This window comes from Schistocerca cancellata, chromosome 7, assembly GCF_023864275.1.
Source record: "Schistocerca cancellata isolate TAMUIC-IGC-003103 chromosome 7, iqSchCanc2.1, whole genome shotgun sequence".
Taxonomy (NCBI): Eukaryota; Metazoa; Arthropoda; class Insecta; order Orthoptera; family Acrididae; genus Schistocerca; species Schistocerca cancellata.
The window spans coordinates 128288237-128315711 of NC_064632.1; the positions used below are offsets into that span (position 1 = coordinate 128288237).

Genomic DNA, 27475 nt, shown 5'->3' on the forward strand with positions numbered 1-27475 from the left:
GAGCTTTCTCCTGGTCATCATATTCAGATACACATCGCTCAGAATTATTCAAAGATAGCTTAAATTTGATTGCACATAAATACTCTGAATATACAGGTGATGAGTAACTTGCTTAGTATTAACTGGAAAAGCTACGCACCTGTTATTTGAGACTAATGAGTAACAGTCTTGAAAATGCTACTGAATACTTTGCAAAACGACTGCCTCACCTCAGTATTTCGATATCCCAGATGCCAAAGAAATATTTTATTATTACAATCTTCTACATACGTAAGGTATACCTCTGTGACTAGACAAACGGCTTTTTGAGTGCCATATGTGTTCTTTTATTCATGAAGAATCCTTGGTGGCCTGTGCGGTAACCATTAAACTACTAACTAGGGATCACGCACCAGCCGACACCTCCATTAGCGATCACTAGAAGGTGACACGGCGGCCAAGTGACAGTGCACAATGACAATGTAGGCACATTCACTGCTCCCTGCCACACGTCCCTATGTAGGCAATTGCCGACCAACACTCACCATTGAACTTGTTACTGTTTCTTGTCACGTGGCACTCTAAATATTGTACTCACTTGTTCTATCTTATACTTGCGATCTGAAAAATATAACTGCTCTAGCAGAGATGTTGTGTTTCAATGATGTAAGTTACTATGTAATTGGTGAGACTGTGGGAATTTTTCGTGTTTGTTTCACAATCACGGATCTTGTACCCCAGGCTACATTGCTGGGGGTGTCAATGGTAGTTGTGTTTCAACAATTTCTATGACAGCAGTATGACGAAAGTCAAGTCACACCTGAGGATGCATCTTTAATTGATGCAAAATCGGTCATGACTTCCAATAAAAAGTATTCTGCAGCCAGCGTGGATCATTTAATTCAAAACCTGTTGTTTGTGATACTCTCCCAACAGTCAGCCGTGAATATGCTGCTGTTCCCACAAAACAATGAGTCAACAGAGGCCCTCCAACAGCTTTTCACTGTGTTACAGGTAATGGGTCCAGGAGTGATCAGAGCCCTTTTGTTTTCATGGATCTCGCCAAGCACACTAAGCGATCAGAAGTATCCGGACACCCCCAAAAATATATGTTTTTCATATCAGGTGCATTGTGCTGCCACCTACTGCCAGGTACTCTATATCAGTGACCTCAGTAGTCATTACATATCATGAAAGAGCAGAATGGGGTGCTCCACGGAACTCATGGACTTTGAACGAGGTCAGGTGACTGGGTGTCATTCGTGTCACACGTCTGTACAGAGATTTCCACACTCCTAAACATCCATAGGTCCATCTGATGTGACAGTGAAGTGTAAACATGAAGGGACACATACAGCACAAAAGCATATAGGCCGACCTCGTCTGTTGACTGACAGAGACTGCTGACAGTTGAAGAGGGCCGTAATGTGTAATAGGCATACATCTATCCAGACCATCACACAGGAATTCCAGACTGCATCAGGATCCACTGCAAGTACTGTGACATTTAGGTGGGAGGTGAGAAAACATGGATTTCGTGGAAGAGCGGCCGCTGATAAGCCACACACCACGCCAGTAAGTGCCAAACGACATCTTGTTTGGTGTAAGAAGCATAAACATTGGACAATTGAACAGTGGAAAAATGTTGTGTGGAGTGACAAATCACAGTATACAATGTGGCAATCCGATAGCAGGGTGTGGGTATGGCAAATGTCCAGTGAATGTCATCTACCAGTGTGTAGTACCAACAGTAAAATTCGGAGCTGCTGGTGTTATGGTGTGGTCGCGTTTTTCATGGAGGCGGCTTCCTCCCCTTGTTATTTCGCATGGCACTGTCACAGCACAGGCCTACATTGACATTTTAAGCATCTTATTGCTTCCCACTGTTGAAGAGCAATTCAGGGATGGAGATTGCATCTTTTAACACAATGGAGCACTTGTTCATAATGCACGGCCTGTGGCAGAGTGGTTATACGACAATAACATCCCTGTAATGGACTGACCTGAATCCTAAAGATCACATCTGGGATGTTTTGGAACGCTGACTTCATGCCAGGCCTCACTGATCAACATCGATACCTCTCCTCAGTGCGGCACTCCATGAAGAATGGGCTGCCATTCCCCAAGAAACCTTCCAGCACCTGAGTGAATGCATGCTGGCGAGAGTGGAAGCGGTCATCAAGGCCTAGGGTGGGCCAACAGCATACTGAATTCCAGCAGTACCAATGGAGGGTGCCACAAACTTTTAAGTCATTTTCAGCCAAGGATCCAGATAGTTCTGATCACATAGTGTATGTAACAGCTTTTGTGCAAACTGATCCCTCACATGGAATGAGTGTACCTGTCCTTCAATAAAATGTCTGCTTTCCTATCTGCCTACTTTCAGTGCCACTGTCATGTCAACTATATCCCAAGTGGAATTTTATCCAAACTAATCATACCATGCATGGATGGCTCAATTGCAGGGACTCAGCAGGAAATGCCATTTTGCGGCTTGTGTACATAATTAATTGTATGCCAAAGTGATAATTTGGAATGCCATTATTCGGGGGGCTTTGGACAAGGAGGTGCGTTAGAAGCTTTACACTTTGAAGACCCTACTTTGAAGGACTTTTAAAATTAGCTCAATTCTTCGAAGTATCCTGTCTCACAGGCTGTCTGTTAGAATTCGGATATGAGGTGGCACCTCTCGCTTCAGACCTGGAAGAGGAATTCAACCTAGCTGAAACAGCAAATGCAGCAACCGCTGAGGGCAAATATTACCACCCTCCAGCTCAGTCTCGTAAAGGAGGAAAGCAATCTCGTCCCCCTGACCTGTACATATTTCCATCGTGCCCAGAATGTTTTCAAAAACATGTCAGAGATGACTGCCCCAATAGGTGAGCACAGTGCAAGGAATGCTAGATGGCACGACATCTCGTATCACTTGTCATGCTCAAGATAAACAACACTCACCATTTCAGAACAAACTTGATATTAATTGAGCTAATTATTAAGTCATCTAAATCCTCCAACCTGGGAGTCTATCTTCAGAAATTGTTCATCATGCTCACTTTTTGCTACAAACAAGTCCAGCCGCAGGTTGATACACGTCCCTCTGTCCCTGTTAAACTTTCAAACATATCTGCACTTGGGAGTGCCTCCTACAGCTTGCCGCTTGGTGGCATATAACATGAAAAATATCCCACTTAAAGGATAAATTATGACTGTGGCATCATGCACACAAGATGTACACCACCTCACCTTTCTGGTGGTTCACTGCACAGATACAGAGAATCTTTTTGGCCTCAACACTCTCTCAGCCTTCAGATTTGCCACCAAGGTGGCCCATCTGGTCTCTGAACAAATGCTGTTTCAAGAACTGGATGACCTCAGTAAGGAATACGCCGAGATTTTCTCTGGGTGTCTTGGCAAGTTGAAGATCTTTATGATACTCATTACCTTAAAAGTGTTAGCACGCCCCTGCTTCTTATGTGCACTACTCAAGCCCGTCGCATTGTGGGACACCATTAAAAATGAATTGTACAGGCTGACTGCCTTGAATGTCACTGAACCAGTGTCTTCAAGTTAGTGGATGACATCATTAGTTAGCATAAAAAAGCCACTGGGAAAACTGTGCCTGTGTGGAAATTTTAAGGTTACCATCAATCCTGAATCAAAGATCGACACATATCCCATTCTGAAACTTATGAACTTTCCTCAGCACTAGCAGACAAACAGCATTTTTCAAAAATCGATCTCACTGAAGTCTGTTCAAAACTACTTCTGGACAAAGAATCACAGAAAGTCCTCATAGTCAACACGTTGCATGGGTTGTGTGGGTTAGAATGTATAGTTTTCAGGGTGGCCAGTGACCCAGCCATTATTTCAAAGATTCCTTGAACTACTGCTGCAGGATGTGCCAGTACGTGTACATTAACATGACAACATCATGGTGATAGTACGCACTTAGCACACTTGTGGCAGCTGTTTAACACCCCCCAGTCTGCAAGCCTCAAATACAACCTTGAGAACTCAATTTTCTTTCAGCCTAGGGCATGTTATCTCGCACAACAGTATTCAACCCACACAGAAGCTGGTAGAAGCCAGCATCGCACTTCCTCACCCCAAAAACCTAAAAGTGCTTCAGTCTTTCTTGGGATAGATCACATATTACAGTAAATTCAACCCAGGCGTGGCATTGTTTAGGCACCTGTTAAACAATCTCGTGAAGAAGGCAATACTTTTTGTCTGGTCAGAAGCAGATGAACAGTCTTTCAAGACTTTGAAACTGGCCCTCGTATCAGCCCTATGTCTGGCAACATTTTAATCGGGTAAACAGTTGGTGGTGGTGGTGGTGGTGGTGGTGGTGGTGGTGGTGGTGGTGGTAGCCAATGGACCCTTCTGAATGGGGCCCTGGGGTTGACTTGGTGCGTAGAAATGCAGACAGCTGGGAACATCCGATCACTTTCAAAGACACTCAATGCCACACAAAAGAGGTATTCACATATCAAAAAGGATGCCCTTGTGATTACCTTCACATGGAAGAAATTCCAACATTTTCCTATATGGAATGAAGTTTTACCTCATCATGCATCATAAACAGTTACCAGCAAAACTACCTGAAAGGTCTCCCGACCGCCTACAGCACTTGGGCCTTTCTCTCAGCAGGTATTATTACGATATTCACTTCCACAACATCACAGCACAAGCCAAAAAGGCCTGCTTTGCCGTCTCCAATGAGACTTGACCTGGAGTTTGACCATGATATGATATTGTGCTTTCATTTGGAGGAAGAGACTGAGAAGATGTTAGAAACTTTTCCAGTCATGGTGCTCTGTGTGATGACAGTAATCATGAAAGACACACAGCAGTTGCTCTGGTCCTTCCAACAGTGCTGGCCCGACCGCATTCCTGATCAGGACTCAAACCCATTGCATCATTATTTTCATCTTGACGGGTAGCATCCTCCTCTTCACTACTGACCAGTGGTCTCCCCAGAACCTTTGTACCCAATAATATTACAGCTCCTGCAAGCATCTTGTTCCAGCTGTTCTCAGTGTGAACAGCAGCAGGTGGTGTCCTGTCAGATGTTCTCTTCCTCACTGACACCCTCCCACCCATAGGATCGGGTTCATGTCAACTTTGCAGGATCCTTCTTGGATACAATCTGACTGACTATCGTCTTCGATGCGTACTCTAACTTTCCGTACACGGTCAAATGTCAGTCCACGAGTGCGGAACTACAGTTGCTGTGCTTGCTATTGAAGGTCTTCCTCTAATGCTGGTGATGGACAAAGGACTGCAATTCCGTTTTCAAATTTTCAGCAAGTTCAGCCATTGCAACAGCTTTCCCACACTCACTCTCACTGCCTTTCCACCCCCAGTCAAATGGTGAGGCCAAAAGCTCATGCACACATTCAAGAAACAGATGCTAAAGTACATGGCCAATATTTCTCCAGAGGAGGCTGTCATGGTGGTGGTTTTTTTTTTTTTTTTTTTAACAAAGACAAACACAAACATACACACAAAATTCAAGCTTTCGCAACGAACAGTTGCTTCATCAGGAAAGAGGGAAGGAGAGGGAACGACGAAAGGATGTGGGTTTTAAGGGAGAGGGTAAGGAGTCATTCCAATCCCGGGAGTGGAAAGACTTACCTCAGGGGGAAAAAAGGACAGGTATACACTCGCACACACACACATATCCATCCGCACATACACAGACATTTGTAAAGGCAAAGAGTTTGGGCAGAGATGTCAGTCGAGGTGGAAGTAAAGAGGCAAAGATGTTGTTGAAAGACAGGTGAGGTATGAGTGGCGGCAACTTGAAATTAGTGGAGGTTGAGGCCTGGCGGATAACGAGAAGAGAGGATATACTGAAGGGCAAGTTCCCATCTCCGGAGTTCTGACAGGTTGGTGTTAGTGGGAAGTATCCACATAACCCGGACGGTGTAACACTGTGCCAAGATGTGCTGGCCGTGCACCAAGGCATGTTTAGCCACAGGATGATCCTCATTACCAACAAACACTGTCTGCCTGTGTCCATTCATGCGAATGGACAGTTTGTTGCTGGTCATTCCCACATAGAAAGCTTCACAGTGTAGGCAGGTCAGTTGGTAAATCACGTGGGTGCTTTCACACGTGGCTCTGCCTTTGATCGTGTACACCTTCCGGGTTACAGGACTGGAGTAGGTGGTGGTGGGAGGGTGCATGGGACAGGTTTTACACCGGGGGCAGTTGCAAGGGTAGGAGCCAGAGGGTAGGGAAGGTGGTTTGGGGATTTCATAGGGATGAACTAAGAGGTTACGAAGGTTAGGTGGATGGCGGAAAGACACACTTGGTGGAGTGGGGAGGATTTCATGAAGGATGGATCTCATTTCAGGGCAGGATTTGAGGAAGTCGTATCCCTGCTGGAGAGCCACATTCAGAGTCTGATCCAGTCCCGGAAAGTATCCTGTCACAAGTGGGGCACTTTTGGGGTTCTTCTGTGGGAGGTTCTGGGTTTGAAGGGATGAGGAAGTGGCTCTGGTTATTTGCTTCTGTACCAGGTCGGGAGGGTAGTTGCGGGATGCGAAAGCTGTTTTCAGGTTGTTTGTGTAATGGTTCAGGGATTCCGGACTGGAGCAGATTCGTTTGCCACGAAGACCTAGGCTGTAGGGAAGGGACCATTTGATGTGGAATGGGTGGCAGCTGTCATAATGGAGGTACTGTTGCTTGTTGGTGGGTTTGATGTGGACGGACGTGTGAAGCTGACCATTGGACAGATGGAGGTCAACGTCAAGGAAAGTGGCATGGGATTTAGAGTAGGACCAGGTGAATCTGATGGAACCAAAGCAGTTGAGGTTGGAGAGGAAATTCTGGAGTTCTTCTTCACTGTGAGTCCAGATCATGAAAATGTCATCAATAAATCTGTACCAAACTTTGGGTTTGCAGGCCTGGGTAACCAAGAAGGCTTCCTCTAAGCGACCCATGAATAGTTTGGCGTACGAGGGGGCCATCCTGGTACCCATGGCTGTTCCCTTTAATTGTTGGTATGTCTGGCCTTCGAAAGTGAAGAAGTTGTGGGTCAGGATGAAGCTGGCTAAGGTAATGAGGAAAGAGGTTTTAGGTAGGGTGGCAGGTGATCGGCGTGAAAGGAAGTGCTCCATCGCAGCGAGGCCCTGGACATGCGGAATATTTGTGTAAAAGGAAGTGGCATCAATGGTTACAAGGATGGTTTCCGGGGGTAACAGACTGGGTAAGGATTTCAGGCGTTCGAGAAAGTGGTTGGTGTCCTTGATGAAGGATGGGAGACTGCATGTAATGGGTTGAAAGTGTTGATCTACGTAGGCAGAGATACGTTCTGTGGGGGCTTGGTAACCAGCTACAATGGGGTGGCCGGGATGATTGGGTTTGTGAATTTTAGGAAGAAGGTAGAAGGTAGGGGTGCAGGGTGTCGGTGGGGCCAGGAGGTTGATGGAGTCAGGTGAAAGGTTTTGTAGGGGGCCTAAGGTTCTGAGGATTCCTTGAAGCTCCACCTGGACATCAGGAATGGGATTACCTTTGGCAAACTTTGTATGTGGTGTTGTCTGAAAGCTGACGCAGTCCCTCAGCCACATACTCCCGACGATCAAGTACCACTGTCGTGGAACCCTTGTCCACCGGAAGAATGACGATGGAACGGTCTGCCTTCAGATCACGGATAGCTTGGGCTTCAGCAGTGGTGATGTTGGGAGTAGGATTAAGGTTTTTTATGAAGGATTGAGAGGCAAGACTGGAAGTCAGAAATTCCTGAAGGTTTGGAGGGGGTGATTTTCAGGAAAAGGAGGTGGGTCCCGCTGTGACGGAGGACGGAACTGTTCCAGGCAGGGTTAATTTGGATAGTGTCTTGGGGAGCTGGATCATTAGGAGTAGGATTAGGATCATTTTTCTTCATGGCAAAATGATATTTCCAGCAGAGAGTACGAGTCTAGGACAGTAAATCTTTGACAAGGGCTGTTTGGTTGAATCTGGGAGTGGGGCTGAAGGTGAGGCCTTTGGATAGGACAGAGGTTTCGGATTGGGAGAGAGGTTTGGAGGAAAGGTTAACTACTGAATTAGGGTATTGTGGTTCCAGATTGTGTTGATTGGAATTTTGAGGTTTTGGAGGGAGTGGAGCTGGAAGTGGGAGATTGAGTAGATGGGAGAGACTGGGTTTGTGTGCAATGAGAGGAGCTTGAGGTTTGCTGGAAAGGTTGTGAAGGGTGAGTGAGTTGCCTTTCCAGAGTGTGTTAAACTAAATTCATTTTATCTGAAAGGCTTAGGACAATCCACTACAGAATAATTATAAAAAATGTAGATGCTTGCAAATACCAAAAAACGCATGCGGCTGGAACAAATATGGCCACCATTTCAAAATAACAAACAATTTTTAAAAAAATATTTTTGTAACTACTAAACATTGGGGAATTCACCCAGCAAATACTAAATTTTCCTGAGATGGTCAAGCAACCAGTGCTGGACCACTTGGTATGGATTGACCACAAGTGCTTTTCATTCCCTACATAAAATTCAATGTTGTTTATGCAAAGAAACATAGCTGGACTTGCTTTAGAATTTTGTAATTCCTGTTAGACTTAACCAACCAGAATAAGCTACTTTGTCATCTGCGAGACAAATTACCACTCATTTCACCTGACAAGACAGAGTTTCATGATACCCAATTCCAAAGTATTTCAACTGGCCATCAATCTTCTTGACTTTTTTCTATTTTGTTTTCAAATGTTAAGAGTATTTGTTTCACCTTCATATACAAATACTGATATAATTTTTCAGTTGCAACGTGGCATCCAACCTATTAATGAACCCTAGAGACGAAACTGACACAGAACAAATTATATAATAGCACTTTAATAAAAAAGCACATTATATTTTTTGCTTTAACATTATAGCATAACCAAGCATATACAAAATGTGTAGAAATTAGTATTTTTTTAAATATTTGTGAACAGCTTTTTGTATCACACTGTATTATCTACTTTGACACATCCAATGATGAAGATTATAAAATTTAAGAATATTGGTACCTTCTGGCACACACTGAGCAATGGTTACAATTACAAATGCAGTACATATTGTGTTCTAACTCACGGCACTAATTCTGAAAAATTATCTGTGCTTAAAGAGTATCACTCTTTTTGTAGGCTAATTCCACCACTCAGAATATTGTCTTTGGGTTGTGTCATAGTCTGATCTTTTACTAATTGCTTATTTTTACTACCCTCTTTTCCACTGAGAAAACTTCTCGAAATGTCAGTGCTACAAATAACTTTTTATCAGCCATTGGCCAGTAATACTGCTATTTTAAGTAACAATTACTTAATCTACAGAAGATCTAAACATGTTGCCTAAAATTACATGTAGTTCTACCTTTTTTACTACCAAACGATCTCAACATACTAGGAAATGAAGGATGAGCAACAAAAAAAACATCCAATTTTTTAGAATCATACAGATATTCACCATGAGCAACTGAATTAGAAAACAATGAAATACAACAGTTAAGATCTGTCACTTGGAAGAGTCAATAATTTTAAACACATTGAACTGCTAACCAATAAGTGATTGTGAGTAATATGATGCGGGAATGGAAGAATGGTGCTTCGATACATATGTGGAAAATAATTTGAGATGAAAGAAAAGAAGAAAGTAGGAAGATATGAGGAAGCGTGTAGTATACAAAGAAATTTTAAGCAGTTTGATTTTCGTTCCTGAACTCAAAGTAAGACATACCATAATTTTTTTTTTTTTTTACCAATGACAACTTCATTAAGGTAGAGACTATTTTAAATTATAATGCAATACTAAGAAACAAAACAGATTTTTGCAGAAAAATGCATATTCACCTTCAGTTGTATGTTCGTCAGCCATTTTGAAAGTCTGCTGGTGAATCAGTTCTGTAAAAAGAATGTACAGTATTAGGTGATTAGGTGGAAACAAAAACAAGCTGTGAAAGTTAACAATGAGGGGAATATTACTGCAGTCAATAACTTACAAAGCATAATTAATCACATTACTGACTCATTTCTGAGTGTTGTACATCTGTTTTAATGGAACAGGTGCATATGGTTCTCGCCTAGCAAGGTGGAGTAGTGTGTAGCACAGTTGACTCTCATTCAGAGGACAATGGTTCAAATCCTTGCCCAGTTATCCAGATTTAGGTTTGAAATCATTTCCATCAATTGGTGAAGCCCTCAATTGGTTAAGGTAAATGCTGAAATGGTTCCCCTGGCAAAAAGTCCATTTCTGATTTCTTTACCTGTCCTTCCCCAAAACCATGTTTGTGTTCTGTCTCTAATGATATCAATGTCAATGGGGAATTAAACCCTAATCTTCCTTCTTTCTTCAAGTGGATTTCAAAACAACAAAAATATTTGAATGGGCTAAATGATAGCCTAGTATACATCTTCTGCATGACTATTTGCCATACACCAGAGTGCCAAGTTTCTTGAGTGGTTGGTTGGTTGGTTTGTGGGATTAAAGGGACCAGACTGTTACGGTCATCGGTCCCTTTTTCCAAAAAAAAAAAAACCACAGAGAATAAAAAAACGAACAACAGGAAAGATGGCAGACAACACAGGACAAGATATACTCTGACAGAGATCAGACAAAACAAATTAAAATCACACTGAGTGTGACGGTGGTTGGCCGACCATAGAGAAAAAAAGGAAAAGTCAACCACCGAGAACACATTAAAAGTTCAGTTTAAAATCGGAGGCCAAAAGCCAGAATCAACACTAAAAACAAACACTCAGATTAAATGATAAAAAACCCCTGCTCGAATAAAACGTAAAACTAAGCTAGACAAAGCATTGTCGTCAGTTAAAAGGGCAGGGAGGGTATCAGGCAGCCCAAACGTCTGCCTGAGGACGGTTAAAAGTGGACAGTCCAGCAAAATGTGGACCACCGTCAAAGCCGACCCGCATCGACATAGAGGTGGGTCCTCATGCCGCAGTAGAAAGCTGTGTGTCAAGCGGGTGTGGCCAATGCGGAGCCGGCAAAGGACGACTGAGTCCCTGCAGGTAGCTCGCAGGGATGACCGCCACACAGTCATTGTCTCCTTGACGGCACGGAGTTTGTTAGGGGTGGTCAGACCATGCCATTCAGCATCCCATAGCGCGAAAATTTTGTGGCGGAAGACTGCTCGCAAATCAGTCTCCGGGAGGCCAATGTCCAGGATGGGTTCACTGGTAGCCTGTTTGGCCAGGCGGTCAACATGTTCATTGCCCGGGATACCGACATGACCGGGGGTCCACACAAAGACCACAGAGCGGCCGCAACGGGCAAGAGTATGCGGGGACTCATGGATAGCCATCACCAGACGAGAACAAGGGAAACACTGGTCGAGAGCTCGTAAACCGCACAGGGAATCGCTACAGATAACGAAGGACTCACCTGAGCAGGAGCAGATATACTCTAGGGCACGAAAGATGGCGACCAGCTCAGCAGTCAAAACGCCGCAGCCGGCTGGCAATGAATGTTGTTCATAGTGGTCCCCTAGAATCAGAGCATAACCGACACGACCAGCAACCATTGAGCCATCAGTGTAAACAACGCCAGAGCCCTGATACGTGGCCAGAATGGAATAAAAGCGGCGGCGGAAGGCCTCCGGAGGGACTGAGTCCTTCGGGCCCTGTGCCAATTTGAGCCGAAGGTAAGGGCGAGGCACACACCACGGGGTGTATGCAGAGGTGCCCGGAAAGGAGGTGGAACAGGGAAAGCCCCAAGCCTGGAAAGAAGCTCTTTGACGTGGACGGCGATCGGACAACCCGACCGGGGACGACGTTTTGGGAGATGGACGACTGACTGCGGGAACAGGACACGATAATTTGGATGCCCGGGCAAGCTAAAAACATGGGCAGCATAAGCAGCCAGCAATTGTTGGTGTTGTAACCGCATTGGAGGGACACCTGCCTCCAAAAGTATGCTGTCCACAGGGCTGGTTCGGAAAGCACCAGTGGCAAGGCATATCCCGCTGTGGAGGATTGGGTCCAGCATCCGCAACGCAGATGGGGATGCTGAGCCATAAGCCAGGCTCCCATAATCCAGACGGGACTGGATTAACGCCTGGTAGAGCCGTAACAGTGTAGATCGGTCGGCGCCCCAGCAGGTGTGGCTCAAGCATCGCAGAGCATTTAGATGCTGCCAACACATCTGTTTAAGCTGCCGGATATGAAGCAGCCAAGTCAACCGGGCATCAAAAACCACCCCCAAAAAACCTATGTGACTCCACCACTTCAAGAAGTTCGCCGTCAAGATAAAGCCACGGCTCCGGGTGGACAGTGCGTCACCGGCAGAAATACATAACGCAGGTCTTGGCTGCCGAAAACTGGAACCCATGAGCTACAGCCCAAGACTGCGCCTTACGGATAGCACCCTGTAGCTGACGTTCAGCAGCTGCAATGCCAATAGAGCTGTAGTAAAGGCAGAAGTCGTCAGCATACAAGGACGCCGAGACAGACGTTCCAACCGCCGCAGCGAGCCCGTTAATGGCTATTAAAAATAGGCAGACACTTAAAACAGATCCCTGTGGCACACCGTTCTCCTGGACTCGGGAGGAACTATCGGAGGCCGCGACTTGCACGCGGAAGATACGATATAACAGAAAATTTCGGATAAAGATCGGCAGAGGGCCCCAAAGACCCCATCCATGAAGTGTAGAAAGGATGTGATGACACCATGTCGTATCGTATGCCTTCCGCATGTCGAAAAAGACAGCAAACAGGTACTGACGGCGCACAAAGGCAGCACGGATGGCCGACTCCAGGCTCACCAAATCGTCGGCGGTGCAGCGGCCTTTACGGAACCCACCCTGAGATGGAGCCAGAAGGCCCCGAGACTCCAGTACCCAATTCAAGCGCCGGCTCACCATCCGTTCAAGCAACTTGCAAAGAACGTTGGTGAGGCTAATGGGACGGTAGCTGTCCACCTCCAAAGGGTTCTTGCCTGGTTTCACAATGGGGATAACAATATTTTCCTGCCACTGCGACGGAAACTCACCCTCGACCCAGAGACGGTTGTAAAGGTCGAGGAGCCGTCGCTGACAATCCACTGAAAGGCGTTTCAGCATCTGACAGTGGATGCGATCTGGCCCAGGAGCGGTATCAGGGCAAGCGGCTAGGGCACTGCGAAATTCCCACTCACTGAATGGAACATTGTACGATTCTGGATGGTGGGTGCGAAACGAAAGTCTCCGACGTTCCATCCGCTCTTTAATGGAGTGGAAGGCCAGGGGGTAATTCGCAGAAGTAGAATTTAGAGCAAAATGCTCTGCCAAGCAGTTTGCAATGACGTCGGAGTCAGTACAAACTGCTCCATTCAGTGAGAGCGCTGGGACGCTGACAGGGGTTCAATAGCCATAGAGGCGTCGAATCTTAGCCCAGACCTGCGATGGAGAGACATGAAGGCCAATGGTGGACACATACCGCTCCCAGCACTCCTGCTTGCATTGGTGGATAAGGTGGCGGGCTCGCGCACGCAGCTGTTTGAAGGCGATAAGGTGGTCGATGGAGGGATGTTGCTTGTGACGCTGGAGCGCCCGCCGGCGATCTTTAATCGCTTCAGCGATCTCAGGTGACCACCAAGGCACAGTCCGCCATTGAGGGGACCCAGAAGAACGGGGAATGGCAGATTCGACGGCAGTAGCGATGCCGGTGGTGACCGATTGAACCACCGCATCAATGTCGTCATTAGAGAGAGGCTCAATAGCGGCAGTGAAGGAAAACAAGTCCCAGTCAGCCTTATTCATAACCCACCTGCAAGGGCGCAGAGAAGACTGACGCTGTGGCAGTGACAGAAAGATCAGAAAGTGGTCACTACCACACAGGTCGCCATGCACTCTCCATTGGACAGACGGTAAGAGGCTAGGGCTGCAGATTGAAAGGTCAATGGCCGAGTACGTGCAATGCGCCATGCTGAAGTGTGTGAAGGAACCATCATTTAAAAGCAAAAGATCGAGCTGTGTCAATAAATGCTCAATGGTGGTGCCTTGACCTGTCGCCACTGACCCACCCCACAGAGGGTTATGGGCGTTGAAGTCGCCCAGTAACAAGAAAGATGGCAGCAACTGGACTATCAGCGCAGCCAGGACATGCTGTGCGACATCACCATCCGGTGGAAGGTAAAGACTGCAGACGGTAACAGCCTGTGGCGTCCACACCCGAACAGCGACAGCCTCTAAATGTGTTTGTAGAGGGACAGACTCGCTGTGAAGAGAGTTAAGGACATAGATTCAGACGCCACCAGACACCCTTTCATAAGCTGCCCGGTTCTTATAACAACCCCGATAGCCACGGAGGCCGGGGTTCACATTGCTGGAAACCAAGTTTCCTGAAGAGCAATGCAGAAGAAAGGGTGAAGGCTGATAAGTTGTCGGAGCTCAGTTAGATGGTGGAAGAAACCGCTGCAGTTCCACTGGAGGATGATACTGTCCATGGCTGAGAAAGGCGTGAAGGGACTGGAAAGGCAGATTACGCTGCTGGGTCACCTGCTGCCTCCGATGGAGCACCTGTGCTATTGCCATCCATGGTGTCTGAGGGACCGGCGTGATCGAGCTCCTCAGCGAACACCATAATCTCCACCCCGTCCTCAGACGCAGAGCTTGTAGGAAGCGGTGGGACGGGTGCCACCGCAATGTCGTTGGTCTTGGGGACTTTCTTCTTTTTCTGCTTCTCTCGCTGTGCCTTCGGTGGTTCAGGCTTCATGGGCTTCACTGGGTCAGTCTCAGGGACAGACGACGACCGTGAGGCCCTACGACCAGGGACTGGTGGTTTTTTCAGCCACTTGCGGTTGTCCGCTTTTCCGCTGGTCGGAACTTGCGAAGGGCGAGAGTAGCCGAAGAAGTCTTACTCTTCTCCTCCGGCTGGGAAGGGGGAACTGATGTCCCCGATGGTTGTGCGGGAGGGGGGGGGGGGGTTGCTCCCAAAGAAGATGGAGCAGGGGCAACAGGGTGTGAAGTGCCCCCCACAATCAAGGGGGCTGGTGGAGTCTGACCAATCATAGAACCAACCGTACGGGATGACACAGGAGATGGAAGAACCGTCGTTGCAGCAGCGGCGTAGGCTGATGTCATTGCCACAGGATGGAGCCGCTCATATTTCCGCCTAGCTTCTGGGTAGGTGAGGCGGTCCAGGATCTTATATTCCATTATCTTCCGTTCTTTCTGGAATATCCTACAGTCCGGCGAGCAGGGGAAATGGTGTTCTCCACAGTTAACACAGATGGGAGGCGGAGCACATGGAGTATTGGGATGCGAAGGACGTCCACAATCTCGACATGTGATGCCGGAAGTACAGCGAGATGACATGTGCCCGAACTTCCAGCATTTAAAACACCGCATCGGAGGAGGGATATAGGGCTTCACATCACAGCGGTAAACCATCACCTTGACCTTTTCAGGTAAAACATCAACTTCGAAGGCCAAGATGAAGGCACCGGTGGCTACTTGATTATCCCTCGGACCCCGATGGACGCGCTGGATGAAGTGAACACCTCGTCGTTCTAGATTGGCGCGTAGTTCATCGTCAGACTGCAGAAGAAGATCCCTGTGAAATGTAATACCCTGGACCATGTTTAAACTTTTATGGGGAGTGATGGTGACGAAAACATCCCCCAACTTGTCACAAGTGAGCAACCTCTATGACTGGGCAGAGGATGATGTTTTGATGAGAAATGACCCAAAGCGCATTTTGGACACGCCCTCCACCTCCCCGAACTTGTCCTCTAAGTGCTCCACAAAAAACTGGGGCTTGGTCAACATAAATGATTCCCCATCAACTCGCATACACACGAGGTACCGGGGTGATAATCTCCACTTCCTTCTTTAGCCATACGTTCCTCCCATGGAGTGGCCAGGGAGGGAAACGATCGCTTAGAGACTGCTGGTGGAGGCCCACCAGCGAGAGATGATGTACCACACTTCATTGCGGGTCATCCGCCCTGATGCCACCCATTCCGACCAGGGGCTCTCCCCACGGGCGCCACCCAGCCACAGCAAAGACCACCTGGCAGGATGGCCTTTGCCGGGAGTCCCGATGCCCCAGAGGGATAGGCATCTACTCCTCGGTATACGTGGGGAGGTAGCAGCTCAGGCATCAGCAGGGTGATCCCTGTGTAGTCAGGGGGCTACCACCAAGAGGGTACATGACGACCCCACCACAACGGACTGGCTACCATGCGGGTTGTCGAGTGTCGAACATCCATTAATAAAGGGAGCAAAGATGGAAGTGCACAATGGAGGGAATGTAGGCTACCCGGAACACACTGCAGCCGATGTGGCAGGAAGCTCAGTGAAAGTCCAACTCCCATGACAAAAACGAAGATGCCAGATCTTAGGGCAAGATGGATATAGAATGCACCACATAAGGCGTCCTTCCCCAAATGGTACGCACTAACGTAAAGATTTACAAATGGTGTGGTCAAACCCCTTAGGGGACCATCATATTAAAGGCCGAAACAGTTGAGACTCCTTTTAGTCGCCTCTTACGACAGGCAGGAATACCGCGGGCCTATCCTTACCCCCGAATCTGCAGAGGGGTTTCTTGAGAGATGGGGGACATTGAAACAGGCTCCAAACTGCATGCCCTAAGCCCCACTAGACACTGAGGTGACTAAAGTCATAGGACAACGATATGAACCTAAACAAACGGAGGTAGTACCACATACACAGGGTATAAAAGGGAAGTGCATTGGCGGAGCTATCATGTGCAATCAGGTGATCAACGTCAAAAGGTTTCCAATGTGATTATGGCCGCACAATGGGAAATAACAGACTCTGAATGCAGAATGGTAGTTGGAACTACGAAATGGTAGTTGGAGCTAGACGCATAGGACTTTCCATTTTGGAAATTGTTAGGGAGTTCAATATTCTGGGATCCACAGTGTCAAGAGGATTCTGAGAGTACCAAATTTCAGGCATTACCTCTCACAATGGACAACACAGTGGCTGACGCCCTTTACTTAAAGACTGGGAGAAGTGGCATTTGCATACCGTTGTCAGTGCTAACAAACAAGCAACAATGCATGAAATAACATCAGAAATCGATGTGGGATGTGTGACAAACATATCTATTAGGACAGTGCAGTGAAATTTGGCATTGACAGGGCATGGCAGCAGACGACCATCATGAGTGCCTTTGCTAATTGCACATCACCACCTGCAGCACCTCTCCTAGGCTCGTGACCATTACTGGTTGGATCCTAGATGACTGGAGAACCATTGTCTGGTCAGATGAGTCCAAATTCCAGTTGGTAAGAGCTGATGGTATGGTTTGAGTGTGGTGGTGACCCCACGAAGCCATGGACCCAGCCTATCAACAATGCATTGTGCAAGCTGGTGGTAGCTGGTTGCAGCTTTGTAATGGTATGGGCTGTGTTTATATGCAATGGACTGGGTCCTTTGGTCCAATTGAACCGATCACTGACTGGAAATGGCTATGTTCAGCTGCTATGAGATCATTTGCACCCATTTGTGACAGAATCTTTAAGGATGACAATGCGCTACGTCACCGGGCCACAATTGTTCACAATTAGTTTGAAGAACATTCTGGACAATTCCAGCAAACAATATGGCCACCCCAATTGCCCAGCATGAATCCCATGAACATTTATGGGACATAATCGAGAGGTCAATTCATACACAAAATCCTGCACTGGCAATACTTTCGCAATTATGGCTGGCTATAGAGACAACATGGCTTGGTATTTCTGCAAAGGACCTCCAACAACTTGTTGAGTCCTGCCTCAGTGAAACACTGATATGGTCAAAAGAAGGAAACAAGTATAACTGGGAGATATGGTGGCCTCAATCAGCATGTTCATCAATTCAGGCCTGATGAGAACTTAACACTGAGAATTGGCTCACTGATGGACAGATAATTCTTGTGTTGCTGACTATTTTCTTGCCACTAATGGGCAAATAATTCTCATGTTGTTGACTATTTACCTGCCATTATTAACAAATCATACTTACAGTCATAAAATTATGAGTGCTCACAAATTATGCAGTACTCAAAAAGAAACACATTTTCATCTTCTTCGTAATCTGGAAAAACATAACCCTTGACTATTCTACTTTAAATGCCATACTATCTCAATGAGGCTACCTTCATATGAATTTAATCTCTGTCTTCAGCTCACATAAAGACTGCAGAATGTTACTAAATATAACTTCAGTGAATAAATAGCATCTGAAAAATTCTCAAAAAAAAAAAGTTTCAAATGGCTCTGAGCACTATGGGACTTAACATCTATGGTCATCAGTCCCCTAGAACTTAGAACTACTTAAACCTAACTAACCTAAGGACATCACACAACACCTAGTCATCACGAGGCAGAGAAAATCCCTGACCCCGCCGGGAATCGAACCCAGGAACCCGAGCGCGGGAAGTGAGAACGCTACCGCACGACCACGAGCTGCGGACTAAAGATTCTCAAATTTCTCTCAGAAAGGATCATTATTTACACAGAATGCCTTAACTGAAAGAAACTTTAGGTTACTACTACAAATAAACACAGAAGTGTACTTACTGAATCAATAAAGCTAGTGCTCCAAAAAATTTATATTTTTTCCTCAGTCTTTAGAGTCAATGCAGTTTGAAATGGTACAAAAGAAAAAAAAATATTACAGAGACTTTCAAGCAAATACGGAGAAAAATGAGGTAGTTAAGAAGCCAAAAAATTATGACTCAAAATTTTATGTTTACAAATGGAATACAATTTAAAAGAAAAATTATTAATAACTTCCTTCATGATCGTTGATATAAATTTATCACACACATTTATAAGAAATTTCCTTCTCCACTGTAAGGTCACCAATGTTGTCTGTGGTATGACACATCCAGGTTATAATGTATGCACATTATCCATAAAGCATGTGGATGTTAAAATGTAAATCCAATTATAATAATGACACAGTTTTTATTTCCAGATTTCGCTGGATACATATTCATTCCAATTCTGATAGTCCGTTTCCTCCTACCATTCTCTCTGTTCATTTGCTAGCCCCCCTCTCTCTGACCATCTGCTCCTTCCCCCTCTGTCCTGTCCTCCTCCTCCTCCTCTCCCTGTCACAGTCCATCTCCTCCACTTCCCTTCCTCAGTCCATTGCCCCTCCCACTCTCTCTGTCTATCTCCTCCCTTCTCCTCTCTATCTGCCATCTTCTCAACTGTCTTCTCTCTCCACATTATAATAGAAAGTAGCTGATTCTCACCAGCACAGTACCTCTTTCCAGATAGTAAATAATGTGTGTACCAAGTTTGATTGAAATCAATCCAGAGGTTTAGAAGCAGCCTTTTTTTACCCATGGCTTTGCCAGTGTATGCATGTCACATATATTTAACACATTTGCACACATATTTCACCTGTATCTACAACACCCTGCAGATTTGTTTCCAAGCAGTTCGAAATTTATGACATATCTGCTCATCTGTATGTCATACAATGATACCATTTTGCAGTTATATCCAGTTATATATGTGAATACTGTGTGCAAAATGTGTTGCAAACATGATTATTAGTAAACAAGTAATAAATTAAAAGGTCATGTCTAATGTAGCAGTTTTACTGCATGAACAGTGAAAGTGTTAGTGATAAACTAGTTTCCTTCCATCATTTTGTGGAGGGCGTTAAGCGAGATAATGTCTCGTAAAGGTCTGACATTATGTGTAAAAGAGTCACTGATTGTTCTCATTCTAAGATACTAGATGAATGTAGTTTTTCTATTGGCACGCTGTGAGCTAGACTTCTCCCCCCCCCCACCCACCCCCACCCTTTGAGAAGTAGGTGGATCATACCCCCACAGTGATTTTTTCTGGACAATCAGTGATATATGTACTAATTTTGGTTGAAATTGATCCAGTGATTATGAGGAGATGTGGAACACACACACACATCCATCCACTTTTATAATTTGCATGGATTAATAAGAGGAAATTTATTAAAATTAGATTTCCATCCTATTTATATTACTGGCAATTGGACATCTGATTTCCTACATAACTGGTGGAGCAGCACACTCTCTGTAGAGAGCTGAAATAGCTGTGATGTTCATAGCAGAGCCTAGCTGGCATAACATGCACTGGCTGGGATCAAAAAGTGCTTCAGCTACAGACTTTTAATACTGCACATTTAAAAAAAAAAAATCTGTAAGATCTGTGTTGAAAGTTCTTTACATGGAGAAATAGTGTGCACTGGAGTGACAGCAGTGCACTCAGCAATGTTGACTATAGGGCTACCTCCATCTCCTCTGAATTGACTCGCATCTATTGTTTGCCCATTGCCCTGCCTGTCTGTACTATTACTCAAGTACAAGAGTGGATCCAAGGAAAGGGGATTGGCACGGAGGTCATAATCCCACCAATGTGCTCCCCAAAGAATATTTTAGTGAAAGTATTTACATTTTTACAATTTCCAAATTACACACCTAAACTTCGGGGAATAAAGTAGCATGAAAAGTAAGAGTCTCAAAAATGGCAAGAAATTCCAGGAAGTTAGGAGCTATACTCAACGGACAATACTTTTCAGTTGCTTGTGTGAGGGCCTGCTCCTGTGGGTAAACTTGCGACCTGAACTCCTGTACAAAACATTCTCGCCAGTTAAAGGTTCCCATCACCAAGCTGACCTCCTACCAGCAACAAATTTGACATACTTTATTAGTCTACTGATAGAACTGGAAACTACAAGTAGTTGAGTGGGGCAAGGCGGAAAATTAAAAAAATTACAGAAAAATTTACTTTCTCAACACAGGCAAAAATGTGTGAAAGAAACAGCAACCATCCCGCCCCCTGCCAATATATATCCACGCATAGCCATATTCTGAAGACCTGCGTTCACAAGCACAGCACTAAGTGAAATACCGATAATCGTGAGGGTACACAATATTGACCAAATTGTGCATGTTTGTTGCTACTATAGCTCTCAAATCAATTCATGTCACCTGTACTACTTAAATTTTCTGCCAAATTGTTTTCCAATGGCGTATTTTTGTAATTACAATTTTTTAGTACTTTTGTTAAAGAAATGTAAACAATTTGGAAAAAGACAGATTGCTACATACCATAAAGAAGAAATATTAAGTTGCAGACATGCACAATTAAAAGACACTTACATAAAGCTTTTGGCCACAGCATTCATCACCAAAAGAGAAACATACACTATTTATACATACAAGCAAGCATACCTTGTGCACACGACCGCCAGCTCCAGCATCTTGGGCTGGAATCGGTTAGTCTGATAGTGACTGAAAAATCAGTTCTGAGATTTCAGAAAAATGGCTCTGCTACTAGCCAATATTCATCACTGCGAATGCTGTTCTTGAGCATGGGACGAGTTGGCTGACTTTCATAAGCAGCTGGAAATTGCCCTGACTACTGTCAAACTATTGGTAGCTGCTGTGAATCAGTGTGGTGGAAGAGCTCCCAAGAGCCATGTACCTGTGATACCGGTACCAGAGATATCTCAGATACTATCCTCCCATGTGGATGCTGTCTCCTCTGAAGGAAGTACAGGATCTGTTGTTTCTAGTCCACTTGGTTGGTCTGGGTGCCCTGTACAGGGACCAGGAAGTCAGTGTGTTGTACCAATCACCCCAATCAACATGTTTGAAGTGTTATTTTTCACTGAATCTGAGACAGTGGGATTCACTTCACCTGTTTTGGGGAAACCTCTTTTGTCCAGTGTCAAGAGGAGGCCAACTGAATGTGTATGGGTCTATAAATCGTCAACAGTTCAAACATACAGCAAATGATGGAGCTCCTTAGGGAAATGGCAGCAAGGGACAGAAAAGGGCAGCAGGTGCACTCCGTGTGTGTGCCTGGGTGCCTATTCAACATGTTGAAGAGGCTATTCCAACAGCCACTGATGGAACAGGTTGCAACCAACTACACATTGTGACGCACATTGGAGCAAATGGTGCCTGTCACCTGTCATCTGCGTTCCGAGGTCATGCTCAGTCATTCCGGTGAATAGCAGAGAAAGTCGAGAAAACTAGCAATGTGCACGGAGTTTCAGTGAAGCTCACAATTTGCAGCATTGCCCCAGAGCTGATCGCCCTCTGGTTCTGAGTCGAGTGGAAGGACTGAAACAGACTCAGAAGGTTCTGTGACAAGATAGGCTGGAACTTCCTGGACTTACACCATAGGGGTGAGATCTGTAGGGTCCCCCTAAATAGGTCAGGTGTGCACTACACAATGGAGGCTGCTACTTAGGTATCTGACTTTGTGTGGTGTGCATACAATGGTTTTTTAGATTAGGCGACTCTCCACTCATCCAAATAACAATAGCTGTAGAAAACCCACAAAAATTAGTGCAAGATCGAAAGAAATGCTTCCAAAGGGTGAGAGTATTAAAATCCTAATGGTAAACTACTGAATAATTTGCAAAAAAAAGTGCCCAAGTGGAAGTGCTCATGAAAAGCAGTAAAGCTCACATAATGCTGGTTGAAACCTGAAATTGATAGCAATGAGATTTTTGTGGGAAAAAAAGAGCATATCAAAATGAAAGGCAAATCGCAAATGGAGGTGGCGTATTCGTCACTGTAGACAAGACACTCAAATCCATCAAGATAGAAATTGGAGCTGCATGTGAGGTTGTTTGGGCAAGATTCTGTATCAGGGATGGACATCAAATGATAATTGGATCCTTCTACCGCCCCCCAGACTCATCTCCTGATGGAACCTCAGTTCACTTGTTCATAAGTTCCTCAATCATACTGTAATCATCAGTGGAGACCTTAAATCATTCACCAATTAATTGGAAAAATTACAGTTTTGTTAGAGGTGGATGTGATATGTAATCCTGTGAAACATTACTAAACGCCTTTTCTGAAAACTATCTAGAACAGATAGTTAGGAACCCCACTCATGATGGAAACAGAGTGTTTCAGGAGTGATAGTCAATAATTCACACAGGGAAAGCACAGGACAAAAGTAGCTAAAAAGCTCCAATAAACATGGGTTCACAAATCAACAATTGTCGAGATACAACATATTTTCTGTTGCTGTTCAACAGTGTCTAGGGACACTTGGCATCTGTAAATGTTGCAGTAGGTGTTTGAAGTGTTGTCCATGCATCTGAATGCAACACTGCACTCATCTCTGAAATGAGTTGCGAATCTTCTCAGGCAGTCCTGCGGAAATCTGTGAATGCTTGAAGGCTGCTTCAATCCGCAAGTGTAATTCCTCAAGAGAGTTGACCTTGGTAACATAGACCAGGTTTCTTACATGATCCCACACACAGAAATCCACGAGATTTAAATCCGGAGACCTTGGAGGCCATGGCATGGGCCCTCCTCTACCTACCCAATGTTGACTATACGTCCGAGATAGAAGCCAAGCACTCACAAATGAAAATATGCTGGAGCACCAACATGCATGAACCACATGTTCATACATTGGTTCAATGGGACAACAATACTGTACATCTGGAAGTACAGTCCACAGAAACCACATGTACTGCTGTCCAGTTAGTCTCTGTGGTAGGAAGTGTGGTCCACAAATGCAGTCTCTGAGCAGTCCTGTCAAGACATTCTACAAATAATGCTGCTGATGTCATGAAACGTGTTGCATTAGGATTGACAACAGCCTCAATGTCACAGTTATGGTGGTTAAAAATACCATCACAGGTAAATCCAGCCTCATTCATGAGCAGAATACTGCTTCCAAACAGAGGATTCAGGGTAAACTGTTGCTGTACACATTGGTAGAAATTCTCTCTATGAGGAAGCCTGCAATGTTGAGGGTTTGCACTCGCTGGAGATGATATAGGTAGAGTACTAGCCAATGTAAAATCCATCACACACTGCTATGGCTCAGGGCAAGCTCTTGGGTACCAATCCTCGGACGTTCACATACAACATCAGGTGTTATGGATCTGGATAGGCCTTCTCACACATGGTTTCTCTAAGGTGCTGATGTAACTGGCTAAATGTACGTCTTACAGGCTGCCTGCAGAGAGAAAAAGCTTCTCTTCATACAATGGTGCAGCCTCAAAGTCACTGCCATTCGCTTTGCCATACGTGAACTGCATGTCAGCCAACTCTGCAATGGTGTAACCTCTGTCCATGGTGCCTTCACGTTTGTAACTGACTGTGAGGCTGGTACAGCACAGTGCACGGGCGCTGAAAGGGTAGTACTTGAGCAAGCATAAACAAACGGGGAGTCGGTCCCAAACCTCGAGGTACCAATGTGAGTACCATAGTTTTCATGGGCATTCACAGTTGGTTCGCAGCTCAAATTAGTGCAATACCTTGGCAATGGTTGATTTGCACACCCGTGTTTACCTGAGCTTTTAGCTACTTTGGTCTGTGCTTTCTATGTGTGAACTATTGACCATCACTTCTGAAACCTCCTGCATATTGCATCTAATGACAACAAATAGACCTGACCTCTTTGAGAATGTCCGCATTGGAACTGATATTAGTGGCCATGATGAGGTTTTGCAACAATGATAACCAATGTACAAAAGACTATTAAAACAAGCAGAAAGATATATATGTCCAGTAAACTAGATTAAAAAAAAACATCAGCAGTGTCATATCTCAGTGAGGAACTTGAAACTTTCAGCACAGGGCAGGGCAGGAGCATGTAGAGGAACTATGGCTCAAGATTAAAAGAATAATTGACCATGCACTGGATATATGTGTACCTAGTGGAACAGTTCATAATGGAAGGGACCCTCCACAATATACAGACACAGTCAAGAAACTTCTAAAGAAACAGATTACTGAATAAAATATGTATAACAAAGCATAGGGCTATAGATAAACGCAATTGGCTGGCAAGAGTGCAATGTGTGATGTCTTCAATGACTACTGTAGTAGAATATTGTCAAATGATATTTCACAAAACCCAAAGAAATTCTGACCATGTGTAGTGGCTGTTAGTGACACCAAAGTTAGTGTCCCGTCCCTAGAGAATAAGACAGGAACTGAAATTGGCAGTAGCAAAGCAAAAGGTGAAACACATAACTCCGTTTTCAAATGTTTCTTTACAAATGAAAACCCAGGAGAATTGCCTCAATGTAATCCTCATGCCACTGAAGTGATGAATGAAATACATATTAGTGGCAATGGTGTTCAGAAACAGCTGATATCATTAAAATTGAACAAAGCTCCATGCCCCGATGGAATCCCTGCCAGATACTAGACTGAATTTGCGGCTGGGTTAGCCCCTCTTGTAACTATAATCTATCGTAGATAGAAGCCGTGCACAGTTCTTGATAAAAAGCACAGAATGGTAAAAAGCACAGATTATACCCATCTACAGGAGAGGTAGTAGAAGTGATCCACAGAACTATGTCCAATATTCTTGACATTGATTTGTTGTGAATCTCAAAACATGTTCTGAACTCAAACATAATAAGGTATCTTCAACAGAAAGACATCCTCAGAGCCAACCAGCGTGAATCTTGAAAACATCATTTGTGTAAAATGCAAACTCGCACTTTTCTCACAAGACATACTGACAGCTTTGGATCAAGGCAGTCTGTTAGTTGCAGCATTTCTTGATTTCACGAAGTATTTGACTCAGCACCACACCTACTCAAAGGTACAATCATATAAAATCCAATCTGTGACTGGTTAAGTTTGGTAGGGAGGATGCAGCATGTTATATTTGATGGGGAATCATCATCAGATGTAGAAGTAACTACAAGTATGCCCTGGAAGCGTGTTGGGACCATTGCTATTCATGCTATATATTACTGACCTTGCAGACAATATTAACAGTACCCATGGACTTTTTGCAAATGATGCAATTATCTATCATAAAGTACCATCTCAGAGTAGCTGCTAAATATTCAGACAGATCTTTACAAGATTTCAACGTGGTGCAAAGACTGGCAACACGCTTTAAATGTTCAGAAATGTAAAATAGTGCATGTCACAAAACAAAAAAATGTAGTATCTTATTATTATAATATAAATGAGTCACTGCTGGAATTGGCAAACTCACACATATCCATGCATAGCACTGATTAGGGATATGAAATGGAATGATCACATAGATTCAGCTGTGAGTAAAGTAGGTGGTAGATTTAGTTCAATTGGCTGAATACTGGGGAAGTGCAATCAGTCTACCAAGAAGATTGCTCACAAATCACTTGTGACTGGTTCTAGAATATTACTCAGGTGTGTGGGACCGAATCAAATAGGACTGGCAGGGGACACTGAACATGTACAGAGAAGACCAGCATGAATGGTCACAGGTACGTTTGATCCGTCGCAGTGTCAGGGAGATACTGAAGGAACTGAACTGGAAGACTCTTGAAGATAGACAAACTATCCCAAGAAAGTATAGTAACTAAGTTTCAAGAAGTATTGCTCACATAGGAATCTTGAGGATAAGATTAGAATAATTACTGCATGCACACAGTCATTCAGAGAATCATTCTTCCCGCACTCCATACGTGAAAAATGGAACAGGAAGGAACCCTAATAACTGGTACAGTGGGACATACCCTATGCCACACACTTCACAGTGGTGTGCATAATGTAGATTTTCCTCTACTTAATTATGAAAAGGGAAGTTGCCACTCATCATATAGCGGAGATGATGAGTCGCAGTTAGGCACAACAAAAAGACTGTCACAAATAAAGCTTTCTACCAGTAAGGCCTTCATCAAACACACACACACACACACACACACACACACACACACACAAACGACTGCAGTCTCAAGCAACTGAAGCCACTTAGTTGCCCGAGACTGCAGTTTTGTGTGTGTGTGTGTGTGTGTGTGTGTGTGTGTGTGTGTGTCGTCTATTTTTGACAAAGGCCTTACTGGCTGAAAGCTCTATTTGTGACAGTCTTTTTGTTGTGACTATCTGCGACTCAGCATCTCCACTATATGCTTTTCGTAATATTGTTACACTCCATCCCAGATTTTCCATTGTTTGATTCTTTCCTTGACTTTTTGTTACAACATGACTACAGGACCTACAGCTGATGTTATGGGGTAAAGTCAGTGCCAGCATGCCAGTTGAGAATTACAGAGAAGAGAAAGATGTGAGAAGAGGTCAGTAAATCGCACGCTGACCGACCTCCCTGCAGGACGACAACATGACAGCAGCAGCCCCTAAGTGAAGTGGATGTAAGTGCCGCACATGACTGGGGGCTGCCACCACTTCGACAGCAGCTTCAATGTTAGCCACTTTGTTAGCTGCCGCATTGTAGCCTCTATCATTTCAAATCTCTATGTAGCCCAGACCTGTGTTTGTCTGTTCTGAAGAAGACTGTTATTTTGTATGTCACCCTTTGCTTGCGACACATACATCAAAGTTAAGCATTCATAATTGTCTTTTCATAATAGAACTCATTAATACGAGTTGTTTGCTTGTTTGTCTAGTGAACCGAGTATGCAAGAGTCCTAGGCACAACAGTTGACATAAAGAGGACATGATGAGCAGCTGACAGGCACATTTAAAAGTAAACTGTTGGATATTTTTGACGTATCAGACAGAGTCCTTCATCAGATGAATATTAAGACGAGTTCTTACCAGAAAGT

General features: G+C 44.7%; 1 protein-coding gene across 1 annotated transcript in view; it reads right to left on the bottom strand.

The window, feature by feature from the left end:
- The window catches only part of LOC126092360 (gastrula zinc finger protein XlCGF57.1-like), a 128985-nt gene that overhangs the window by 94088 nt on the left and 7422 nt on the right, over nt 1-27475 (bottom strand). Inside the window, exon 2 of the mRNA XM_049907902.1 lies at nt 9822-9872. Within this exon, the coding sequence (XP_049763859.1) occupies nt 9822-9846 (25 nt within the window). The 5' untranslated portion in view covers nt 9847-9872. The remainder of the gene's footprint in view (nt 1-9821; nt 9873-27475) is intronic.